The sequence below is a fragment of the Artemia sp. Qi Xiang Cuo genome, chromosome 3 (assembly GCF_049724085.1).
Source record: "Artemia sp. Qi Xiang Cuo chromosome 3, ASM4972408v1, whole genome shotgun sequence".
In the NCBI taxonomy this organism is placed as follows: domain Eukaryota; kingdom Metazoa; phylum Arthropoda; class Branchiopoda; order Anostraca; family Artemiidae; genus Artemia; species Artemia sp. Qi Xiang Cuo.
The window spans coordinates 53,987,461-54,000,797 of record NC_142796.1 but is presented as its reverse complement, the minus strand read 5'-3'; the positions used below and the strand labels follow the sequence as shown (position 1 = coordinate 54,000,797).

At 37.2% G+C, this 13,337-nt stretch overlaps 1 protein-coding gene across 1 annotated transcript in view; it reads right to left on the bottom strand.

The window, feature by feature from the left end:
- Positions 1-13,337, bottom strand: part of Dcr-1 (Endoribonuclease Dcr-1) — a 73,987-nt gene that overhangs the window by 22,078 nt on the left and 38,572 nt on the right. The window contains exon 4 of the mRNA XM_089086152.1: positions 3,853-4,075. Within this exon, the coding sequence (XP_088942278.1) occupies positions 3,853-4,075 (223 nt within the window). The remainder of the gene's footprint in view (positions 1-3,852; positions 4,076-13,337) is intronic.

Genomic DNA, 13,337 nt, shown 5'->3' with positions numbered 1-13,337 from the left:
TTTGCTTCTAACAAAACACTAGGGGAGGGTGTTTTTTCTTTGCACAATGGAAACAAGCATATTTAACATCTTTTATCAAATATACTTATCGTATTTTAAAGTTATGTATTGTTGGAGGGGAGGGGGCTAAGTCCACCTGAAATTTGAATTTACTGGTAAAATACCATTTATCTGGAAATAAATTCAGTAAACTATACTCACATTGAAAATAGAAATATCCATTGTTTCAAAGTTAATAAAATCCAGTGTACGTACTATGCTCGATATGTTAAAACATAATGAAAATTATATTCCAATGCATGAACATTTTATACGATATTTCAAGGACGAATAAAAAACGGATGTTACCTCGAAAACCCACTATGGTTGAGTTACATAATTTCGTGCATGCCCCCAAAACATGTTTGACTACTATAGAACATACCAGTTTTTTAAGAATGTGCACGTGAACTCATGACGTACATTCATTGTGCAATTGACAACAATAACAGAAAAAAACCTGTCTGCTTAAATTATATTATTACGACCATACTCTCAAAACATGTATGACCACATTATACCTTGCCAAGTTTAAAAAAACCTCGACTTTAGTTTCATAACATGCATTATATTAATGTCTCAGGCATGGGTTTTTCTTGCGCAATTCCAATATATATTTAAATGTAAGTTTCGTGGTGCCTATTGTCTCAGGTGTAAGTTTCAATGTAAGTTTTCAATCAATAGATGCCTTACTACTGATAATGAACAATTTCCTTGTTTTTCAAGTCAATGTATCTTCTTTGTTGTTTAAGCCGAGGGACTGTAAAATTCCTTTTTAGAGGTTTCAGACAAGGAGATTCTAATAGTGTAGGGCGCTACCGCTGCCACCCTGATCTCAATGTCCACTTATTGCGTAGATATATTTTATACCAAATTCTTGGTTTTAGAAAAAAATGACTGAGATAGGGATTGTAAATAAAATAAAAAATAAATGAATGATTGCGAAAATAAACAGGCATTTTGTCTTGTCTTCTAATTAAAAAGTTTAGAAGAAAGAATTGCCTATGTAAATAGAAACATGAGCATGGTGCTACACCTCTTTCCCCCTTCAAAATGTTTGTCCTATTCATAAAAACGTAATAAATGCATAAAAACTCATTTTTGATGCGTATATTAAAGTTTTTTTGTATCCCCCTCCCCAAACAAATTTCTAGAAGCGGCCCTACCTATATTCAATTCTTCTTCGGAATTGCATATTAACCCAAAAGTACCAAAGCCGTCAAGTAAAAAGATTTTTGGTTCTTCGATCCATCTTAAATTTATTCATCAAAACAATGATTTCCTAAGATTTTCTTTTGGTTGTCTCAAATCCTAAGTTTTTTAGGGTAGTTTCATATTTTCTTCAGCGTTACCACTTCGAATCGTAAAAGTAAATAAATAAAACTAGTTAGTAAAATCTGACAACGCTTTCTGTCCAAAAACCTCAAACACTAGGAAACTACTAGTTCCCAAACAACTACACTTATAAAAGAAAGCTATACGATTTAGGCTGTTTGGTACCATATGTTTTTAGTTTTTTTTTCAGATTTTCACCCACGTTACTTTTTTTTAAATTGGCGCCCACTATTCCTGAAAACTGCCATTTAGCCCTTTTCTATTAAAAGGAAAATCCCTATTTTTCCCAATTTTATAAAATATATATAGCGGTGTAAGTTTTCACTTAACTAATTCAAACAATCAGATTCCACTGTCCTTGGTTTTTTACAACAACAAAATATTAACAGAGAAAGAAAACCATTTCGGTTTAAAGATATTTTATCAGTCAATAGAAAAATATACCGTGCAGCTAAAGCTCTTACTCTCACACAATTCCTACTTTAAAGATTTAGGAACCCTTAAAGAACTACGAACCAGAATTATGGGGGGAGGGCAGACGCCTCCCTTCCAGTCCCGTTCTAGAGTTTGAAGACTGCCCCACTCCCTAAAACTAATGGAATCTGAACTCCACTGATGAGATTGTCAGCATTAACTTATTAGCTTCAAATATTACTGCACCCCATTCTTCGCCGCCTAGAAAAAATAGGATTGGGACTGGGAATTGGAGGTAAAACTGAAATTCAATTATTAATACAAATCAGACGTCTTTTTTAAATTGATTTTTTACTACTAAGGCATTTAAAGTTTACCTTTGTGGACCTGAAACAATTAGGACCAAATTTTACTCTAAAAGCTTTTAAAAAAACGGAACACTCACAAAACGTTTCTTATGAATCTGAAGAAGACGACTTATTATAGACGGATTAGATGAAGGAAGACACTGCATTCCAAGGAAAATGGAAGAGATTTGTTTTCAATTGTTTACATTACACATGCATAGGCACTAATATTATCCTTAAATGTTTCAAGTTTTTTTTTTTTTTTTTTTTTTTGCAGTCTCAAACTTAAAATTAACCATTTGAACTTTTATCAAATTTTATTTTGAGAATAGCATATCTTAAAACAATTATGAATTATGGCTATCGTATAATAGTCAAATTCCAAATATTTGAAGCAGCCCAAGGGAATATATAACGGAGTCCCCCCTCCATGCCATGTTATCAAGTACGAAATGAATGCTCAATAGTCTAATATAAGATGCGATGAGTTGACGGGGAACAATTTTACAATTTACTGTATTTTGAAATTTATCTTTCTTTCATTTATTAATTTTAATTCAATTATGCGACTAACACATTTCAGTAATCCTCCAATTTATTTAATAAGGTATATGAAAGTCACAGCGATTGTTCAGACACTCTTTTCAAGGAGGACAGGGGTTAAAACACAGAGGAATCTGTTTCGGTTCGCTTAAGTAAACACTCAAAATTCTCCCCTATAGACATTGTGGCAATTTGCATATTGTGAGAAGTAATTATACAATTCTATACATATCTTCCATAAGAACGTCTCGACTATAAACTATCGTCCCGAAGATCGTTCTGTAAAACTTACTTAGAACCAGTTTGTCAGCTGCAGTTAGCAAATGTGGCGAAAGAGTGCAACTTTTCTACAACGATTCATAACTGTAAATGGTTATTTTTATTGCACTTTAAAAAACAAGGCCTGTCAACTTATAAAACTCAGGTTTGAAACAGAGTTTCATACGAAATGACATATTTTGATTTGAATGATTTTAAGATCAAATATGGAGTATTTCCCAATAATACAGACCTTAGCGTGTCCCATATTTCTAACACTTTTCTAAGAGGTTTAGTCCTCAAATTCCTTGTTTGAAGGGGAATTCTCAAGTGCTCTACTATTGCAGAAGTTTTGCTTCTGACTGCTGATGTGAAGCAAGGTAAGTAAAAGTAGTTCTAATTGTTTAATTAACTAATGGTGACCCAATTATCAAATCGGAATCAATAAGTTAACAGATTATTCATTTGACTAATGGTATATTATCATCAATATTCATATCAATTATTCATGTCAACATACATCATTCTACATAAAGGTATATTTCAGACTTTTAATTTTTTTGTAAAACTCTGTCTTAGAATCAGGACAGACAAATGGCAGCTACATGTAGCAACTGTGACCCAAGAGTGCCATTCTTCTGCAATAATAACAAAATCCCAAAATTGACAAATCCTGGTATTCCCACGACAACAGAAATGGGTAGTCACAACGAAATTCAAGCTTTCTAATCGAGAGCTACTCTCTATAACAACAGAAAAACCTTGCCCCTTCTGCAAAATAAGATTAACTATATAAAACAAGGGCTAAAAATGTATTATATAAGGCCATTTATATAAGTCATTAATAGCATATTGTCATTATAAAGTCGGATGCTATTCACTGATCACCAGAACCGAAAAAACATATTCATAATACCTGTGTGTTCTGAGGGTTCAATCAAACATGTTGTCTTCTTTTTGAAGATCGATAAGGGATCTTCGACTGCTTCTGCTGTATCACCTCTTGTCACCATTTTGGGACCAAATTCATTATCGTTTTCATTTGCGTAACGATAGTTGTTTTCAATAATGTCTTCTTCTTCATCAGATACATAATCACCAATATCTGAGTTAGCGTAATCTGAGCTATCGTTTTCTGCCTGAGAAGGAATTTATTCTAGTATATACCAATAAATGACTTTAGGTAATGATGAAAAAAAAGTTGCTTAAACTTTTCAAAGGTTTTAAAATGCCATTCCTTGACTAGAACAATTACTCTAACAGTAAGCAAAGAGCGACCCTTGTCAATTGACACTGAAACTAAAAATATAAGATTTTTACAATAATACATAGATCTCAAAATATCTGTCTCTTATTCCAAATATGAAAAATTTACGAATTTCAAAACAACCCTATCAATAGTTACCGCCATGAAACGATTTGCATTCAAGATTTTAAACAGTGTACTAATGATTACGCAAGTTGAAGCTATGTCGGTCTACCCTAAGTTGGGGCCTACAAAGCGTGACAGTTCAAAAATTAATTTGCATAAATGTAACTAATGTTCTCTTTTGGAAAAAGAAGTTGTTTTGTCTACAGCCCTATGTAAAGCAGAAATAAAAAGAAGATATGAACAAGGCGCATGCATAGTTAATATTTTTAGTTCACATTTAATTCTATCAATTCTCATATTTCTCATAGTTCTCATTCAGCATCCGCCAGTGAAGGTCACAAATATTTCGTAAAGGATTGAATCTTACGCAATTACCTGAAGGCATTCAAATATCGGAGATTGGATTTTTTTTGACTGGATTGGATTTGGCATTTGAAGAAAGATTTTGAACACTTGCACTGTTGGAAACCGGGGGGCCGTACTTGTTTGCACAATAGCCCCCCTTGCGAGTAATTTTTCGTTTTAAGTCTTTTGATAGTTATGATGGGAGATCAGGACATTGCCCAGACTTTAGGGGAAATAAAAAAAAAGCAGTTTCAAATATTCCACATCTGACGAAAAGCATTCAAAATGCACAATCAATTTTGGCAGGGATAGAATCTAAGTTGCAGGACTTTGCCATAAATCAAGTAAAGACATCCAAAGAAATCGCAGAAATTAAGAGTGACTTAAAGGAGTCACGTAAGATAAATTTTAGATTGGAAAAGGAACTAAAACAAACCAATCTTATGTTCTATGGGATGCCGCATCCAAATAATCCGAACTCTAAACTAAGTGAGGACATTATAGTATGTATTTAGAATTCTGTGACCAACCTTTCACTATCAAAAAATGAAATGCGAGATGCTCTTCGACAGAGAGGACCCTCGAATCCCCGTACTATCCCTGATAAATTCATTTCCAAAATGACTCGTGATGCTGTCCTACGCAATGCTAAACTGTTTAAAAGAAATGGGATTTCAGTCACCCCAGACTATACACCAGAGGAAAGGGAGGCCCGAAAAGCATTAAGACCCCTGATAACCCAAGCTATAAGTGAAAACAGAGCATTGAAATTGCGTGGTACAAAAATTTACATAGACAACCAGATGTTTTCTTATGATTTTGATAAAAAAAAGGTCATGGAGGCTGCAGAATCGGCAAATGGTCAGCAACCGACCGGAGTTGATAGTTCAAAAAGGGATTCTATTCCTCGTCGGGCCTACATACGATCCCCTTCAAGTGATAGAGACTCTTGTTCGGACATAGAAAGTAGTAATAGTACAGTCAATATAAGGTTTGACCGCAAACAAATTGCAACAGAAATGATTTTTAGACCATCTTATAGAAAAAAAAAACTGTACAACATATCAAAAGTTGAGAAACCTAGCGGGGTGCAAAATTAGTGTTTTTTAGCGTTTTGTGTTTTATTTTTCGTTTTTAAGCCTAAATTTTCGATTTTCTCAAGGCTTAGAGTTTACTTCATGGGAAACACATTTCTGATGTAGTTTTATGTGCTGAACTCAAATATTACATCAGATTTAAGATACGGTGAACCAAAAGTGTTTCACATTCATCACCATTCACGAAGTTCGCGATTCTATTATAACATAGTCGTTTGACCACATTTCTTGAGTAGTTTTATGCGATGAACTCGAATATCACATCAGATCAAGGATATGTTCAACCGACAGTGTTTCACATTCATCACCAAAAGGTTTCTTCAAAATAATCAATCATCTCTTAATGTATTAACTGACTAAAATCACAGGTAACAAAAATCACATTGGTAAAAGCCAGGCAACTTTTCAAATGACTTGCGACACTAATCACTGGCACTGTAGTTTGAAACTTCGTCGTCGAGATCGTCGATGAGATCTTCTGATTTGGGAGAATTATCACATTCTGCTCCCTGACAAGTTTTGCACGCCAGAGTGCAAGACATGCCGTTTCTGACACAATTGCACCGAGCAGAGGTGCAGTTTGAACGGTAGGAACACTTAACAATCTTAAGAAGTTGGGGAGGTGCTGGGGGTAGGTCCGTCATCACAGGGTATAATGTACCATTTCGGTCCTTCCAGCCCCACTCTTGAGGGTCCAATTCTAGATTACGGTTGTCATTCCAGGCGTGTACCTGAAAGTAAACTCTATAGCTGTGAAATGCTGCAGAGTTTGATGTGGGAGGTAGCTGCTCTGGGTGAACAAAAGCCGTTGCTGTGACGAGCTTTCTTTCGAAGAGCTGCTTTCGAAGCTCGTTCAGATTTCCCCCTTCTTTCCACCATATATTATAAGAAGTGCGTCTTCTCCGGCTTCCTTTACTTCGATTTTTGTTGCTGCCTTCTTCATAAAGACCTTGGCAGATGCTCGAAAACTTTCGTCTTCTATCACTTTTTTCAGGGTAAGACCTTTTCTGATGTTGTGGACACGTGATGTAGAATCACACCCAAGGAATGCATAGGCAAAGAGGATCAGACCACATACTTCTTGGCTTAATCTTTTTTTCATTTCATGAACATCCCAGCACCTTCGCTCTTTATTTTTCTTTGGCTCTGGGGAGAAGTACACCTTGTTAGTGGAGACATCACAGTGGTAGCAGAGAACGACCAGAAGATCCGTATCTTCTCCAATAACGGCAGTTACCTTCTGTTTAGCGGATTCGATAGCAGCTTTTACAATAGGCACGTCTGCATCACTGGGGGCTTGGACTACAAAATACCCTTTTTGCCGGAGATGAACTGCAAGCGCACTAATGAATCTTGACTTGTTTTTCATGTTCCCGAGAAATTCTTCTTTCTTAACTTTCAGACGCATGTCATTCGTGAAGAAAACCTCGCGACCAATCGTTCGATTACGATACGAATGGGCCATATCTTTGATGGAATGTCCACTATCATACCCATCAAAAGCAACAGTTGCGCCTGGGTACTTCTGCAAAATATACAGAGAGTAGCTCTGTATGATACTCGCATACGTGTCATTTTTTATCCATGGGACTCGGTGCAATAGAGATCCGCCGTCAAGTACGTAGTGTGTCCCGTCGTTCAGCACACACGGAATTTCTCTGAGTTTGCATGCAAGTGCAATGGCCTTGGCGAATTCGGCCTTGTTCGGCACTCTCGGCATAAATGAGCTGTCAAACAGAGCAGCGGGATACGAACAAAGTTCGTACCGGAAGCACTCTGATTCAGGAAGTCCTGTCCTTTTGGCTAACGCAATGAAGCGTTGGAATAGCAAAGCTGGATCCAGTCGCTTGTGATCTCCTCCAGCTGTTTGCTCTGTTGTTATATGGACTGCCTGTTCCTTTCTTCGGAAGACAAAATACTTCGCCCCTTTTCTAGTCAAAGCATCAAGGATTTTTAGCCCGACAGCCTTCGCACAGTCAACGTTTGCAGATTCATATGCAGTCAAACCGGTAGCAATGCTTCTAAGCTGGGTATCCCCTCCGAATGGTGAGCCATTTTCAAAGTACGTGACCATCGCCTGCGTATCCTTGAAGTCTCGCTCTTGTCTGGGGCCTGCGTTCTCCTTGTGCTGCTCGCTTGTCCCATAGAGAATATGCGTCAGATCTTCCATTAGGAGGTTAACAGCAGAGCAGGTTGGGCGTGCTAAAACCCACAGCGACCTCTGGGTTTCGGTCATGCCCGTACCCCTAGTCAGTCCGCCTGCTGTTTTCAACGAGCACATAAGCTCTTGTTCAATAACTAGATCCGTCGACAAGCCAGCCCAATAGCGATCAGATCGTCTGACGACGTGCATTCCTTGTTGGAATGAACTATGAACAGTAGTATGGGTTTCTTCAAGCTTCACCATCTTCTGAAAGTATATTTGGCACGATTTGGCATAGTTGTTGTGACCACATGCCGCAAGAAAAGGTAGCATTTCAGACACAGACTTTAGGTGTAAGTCCCAAAGCCCCATCCGCTCAGCTTTGATGAAATAACGAAGTATCCCAACCATATTCATAAGCTGAAACCACAGCTTTGAAGTTCTGTTCTGATACAGATCAAGTATCTTCTGGTCAACGAAACCTTTGATCCGCTTGAGTGCAGAATTTTCTTCAACCTCCGTCATTGTTGCCTCTCTATTCATTAGCTTGCTGTATAGTGTTTTAAGGTCTGCAACTTCTTTGGTGCCTAACTTTGTTTCAGGTTCTGAACAGGGATCATCGTCAAATAACTCGAAGAGCAGCACGGCATGTAGAGCACTATCAACTAGCAAGAGACCTTGAACAGCTCGTGAAATAGCCTTTCCACTTAGGAGATGGGGAACAGTGTTTGGGGCATATGCAAGTTCCAGGACTTCGCGGAGACCGGATCCTTCCATTGTGTATCCTATGCATCCAATAAAGCTCATGGTTGTGTGAAACCCACCGAGTTTCAGAACTACTGCTGAGAGCTAACTTCCTGGTTCAGAAGCCTCAACCATTTTCATAGCTTTCCACCACAATGGCTGATCGAAGGTCACGACTGGGGCGAATCCATGGCGTTTAGCTTGGTCTGCGATGAACATCAAGGTAGAGTACACACAGGTGTAATCACTGGCAGGGAAAAAAGGGAAATATGGCCACGAAATACGAATTTCTTGTTTGGTGATGAATGTAAAACACTAACGGTGGGACATAACTTGAATCTGATGTGATATTCGAATTCAGCACACAAAACTAGTTCAGAGACATGTCTCCCATGAAGTAAATGCTAAGCTCTAGGATAACAAAAAATTTCCGCTAAAAACAACAAAAGAAAAAAAACGGAAAACGCTAAAAAACACTTATTTTGCACCCCACTGGGCTTCTCAACTTTTGACATGTTGTACAGTTTTTTTTTTCTCTAGAAGATGGTGTAAAAAACATTTCTGTTGCAATTTGTTTGCGGTCGAGTCCTATTTGACGCTAGATTGACTGTACTATAACGCTAGCGATAGTGATTCAACTCTCTACGAAAGGCCAATGACTGCTGCGGATCCTGCCACACGAGGCGGTAGCCGGCTAAACGAAGGATCGGTAAAAGGGAAAAGAACTTTAGATTCTATTAAAAGCCCCAGTGATGACCACAAACAAGGAAAAAGAAGTGTAAGAGCGAACAGTGGCTCAAAAATGGACAAAAAACCGAAAAACCGGTGGTCACAGATGCCTCACGAAAAGCCACCATTCGTGTTTACTGGATAGGATACAAACCATATACAAAAACTGTCCTTAGTCACATGGAATATACAAGGTTTAAGAAACAAGAGAGAGTTGTGTTTAAATAATTCAGTTTTGACAGCAATGGTGACGTGTTTTGTAGAGAAATGGTTGTTGCCAGAGGAAGATGTTATAGTGCGTGCATACGAAGTTTTTCGAGTGGACAGGGCTATATCGCTAAACTATAGAAACTATGGAGGACTAGTTCTACTAGTAAAGAGTGACATGTTCAAAAATTTGCGTCGTCTGTCAAGTAAATCTGAAAACTTGATTAGGTTGCGCGGAACATTTCTGGGAAAATGGTTTATTTTTGGATATGTATATGTTTCCCCAGAAAATAAATGATACTATATTAAGGATACATGATATATATTAGAGAAAGAGTTGAATTCAGTTAAATTTCATTACCCAAGTAATTCAGTTTTTCTGGCCGGTGATTTTAACGCATATACTTCCGTACAAAAAGAATTAAATGTAGATTTTGTTTCAGATGAAGATGACCCTTTATGTGAGATGATACCTTCACTTTACTTTATCCCACGAAGTATCCAGGATTGACAAAGAAGAATTAATTCATGGGGGAGGAAGCTGCTTGCATTGTGCGGAGGTCATGGGCTAGCGATTGGGAATGGTAGATTTGGAGAAGATGGTGATTTGGGTGAGTACACTTGCGTTTCTGGACCTAGTTTTAGTTTAATTGATTATGTACTGGTGGACACGGGACTTGAGGCTGAATCTCTTAATGTAAAAGTAATCCATCAGTCTGGATCTGATCATTTCCCAATTAAATTAAACTATGAGACGAAAGAATAGGGACATAAAAGGTCAACAATGACTCAAAATAGGATACAGGTTTAAGATAAAGATGAAAGAAAAAACAAGCCAAAAATTCCACCCCGGATTTATTACAAATGTTCGAAAGAATAATGGTTGTCTGTACAAAGGTCTTTTCTTAATAAAGCAGTGCTAGAGGAAATGAGCCAGTTAAGGTCTGATATGGAATTACCGAAATCAGAAACAGATGAAGTAGTTGAAAGGCTTATGGGAATTGTAAGTAATGTGCTAACACCTATGAAATCAAGAAAAGAGAAACAGAAAGATTTTTATGACCAAGAGTGTAAAGAAAGTTGTTCAAACCTGATTATTCTACTCCTTACAGTAAAAAGATTCTTGGGAGAGGAAGAGGAAAAAAATATTGCGCTAACAGAATATAGGCAAGCAAGAAAAAAGCATAAAAAAACTAATTAAAAATAAAAAGAAATAATACAGATTTCAGCAACAGGCAGCTTTATGTAATATTTTTAAAGAAAGCAACAGCAAATAGTTCTGTAATAAGTTGAAAAATATATCATCCAATAAATAAAGACACGATTCCCTGAAAATTCCACCACCGGAAACATGGCCATCTTACTTTCAATCACAACAGAAAGATGCAGAAAAAACGAACAACACACTAGAGGAAAGGATAAAGCAAGCATATTGCGAACAAGATCTTTCCCTCTTAGAGAAACATATTACGCCCTCTTTGAACCCATTGCCCTAGAAGAAATCAATGATTCACTGCAAAAGATGAGAGGGGGCTCAGCACCTGGGCCAGACGGAATCCCAGTTAAGATATTTAAATCGATAGGGAATATCATCATCCCCGTGTTAACATCATTCTTTAACCTAGTAATATCTACGACACATTGGCCACTAGCTTGGAAGACTTCACTCGTATTTCCCCTATTTAAAACAGGTAGCCCCGCCGTTCATGAAAACTATAGACCTATAAGTCTTTTAAACAGTGAGGGAAAAATTTTGGACAAACGGCTTGGTAAATGGATGGAGGCGAATAGTATTCTAAATGAAGAACAAGGTGGATTCAGACCGAGATACTCAACAGTGGACCGAGTATTCATTTTAAATGCAATGATACAAAAATATTATAAAGGAAATAGTAAATTATACGCTGAGCTTATAGACCTACAGAGAGCGTTTGATAACGTAGAAAGAATTTTGTTGTTTGAAGCTTTGAGTGAAATTGGATTACCACATCATTTTATGAATATAATAGCTTCGATGTACTCATGGACTAAAAGTTTTGTGAAAATTCCGCAACAGGGTGTCTCTTCCTCTTTTCCTGTAAGTAAGGGAGCTTTACAGGGAACTACTTTATCTCCAAAATTATTTTGTATATTTATTAATGATATAGTGCAATTTTTCCAACGCCAATGGGCACCAACACTTCGTCTTGGAAATTTGAATCTTTCAATGTTGCTATTCGCAGATGACATAATTTTACTGGCTGATTCTGAGAAAATCTACAATCTCTACTGAATATCCTAGCAGAATATCTGCAGAGAAAGAAACTGAAGGCAAATCTATCGAAAAGTCAAATATTGATATTTAAAAAAAAGCAACCAGAGCTGCCCCCAAAGTTTTATTTGGAAAGTCAAATTTTAAAAATAGAAGAGAAAGCAACATATTTAGGCTTTACAGTAACTCGTAATGGTAAATGGACACAACATATATCAGCAACTACGACAAAAGGGAAAAATGCACTTTTCGGTATTTACAGAAGCAACGTTACAACAGGAATAAGCGATCCCAGCCTTCATAAGCATATATTTATCACAAAAGTTTTACCCATGCTGCATTACGGGGCAGAAATTTGGGGCTACCAGACTGCACAAGGATTAGAAACTCTACAACTACAATACTACAGGCATGCATATGGGCTGCATAAAACAACTCACTCTCTAGTATTGAAAGGTGACCTAGGCATCTACAGTTTAAAAATACGAAGAAAGATACAGATGATCAAGTTTTGGCTCAAAATCCTAAATTTACCCGAGGAAAGACTTATTTTGGCTGCTTATAAAGATCTCCTCACCCAAAAAAGTAAAACCACTTGGATAGCAGAGACCAGAAAAATACTACAGGTAACAGGCTTTTCAGACGCGTGGACTGGAGGACAGGGACCAATAGATCAAGAAAACTTCAGAAAGGAATTCCAAGCAAGATTGCACGATCAGGAAATTCAACTTTGGTGGACAGCTTTAGATAAGTCGACTAGTCTTACTTTGTATAGAGATATAAAGCGGATCTATGGACAGGAGACATATTTGAAGCTGGGATTACCTAGTAAGTATATGAAAACGTGGATTCAGCTTCGAGCCAATTGTCTACTAATACAAGGAAAAGAAGTTTGGAAAAATAGAGAACGTCCAGAAACGCAGCGTACTTGTCTAAAATGTGGTGAGATTGGTTTTGGGCTGGGTCATTTTCTCCTGCGATGCCGGCGGCTTTCTCACATAAGGGGAGAAATTTTGAAAGAGGGTAATGATTGGCTACTTCGGAGGATTTTAAGTTCAGATTCACCACAGACAGTAGTAAGTGTGGTAAATTTTGCATTGAAAGGTATGAATGTTGATTAAGAGGATAGTGATTTTAGTATGTCTTCATTTTATTTATCCTTTTTCTTTTCTTTTTTGTTTTGTATATGGCTGTAAAAAAGCTTTAATAAAACATTATTATTATTATTAGCTGGTTAACGCTAGACGGCATTGATTCTTTATTTCAGGGACAAGCGTCAGTTTCCCCTTCTACCACCTCTCCTATACTATTTGTTCTGAACTACCAGTTTTGGAATATTCATTCTCATTTTAAAAGAGATAAGAGTCGTTTTGTTTTTTTTTTTTGGGGGGGGGAGGGAGGGAGGAGTGGCACTTTCTGCCACCTTAATATTAAGTGTTGGCTTTGAAGTAATACATATGATGAAGCTGAAGAGCAAAATATGCAGAAATGATGTTTTTATGCCTGTAATTAA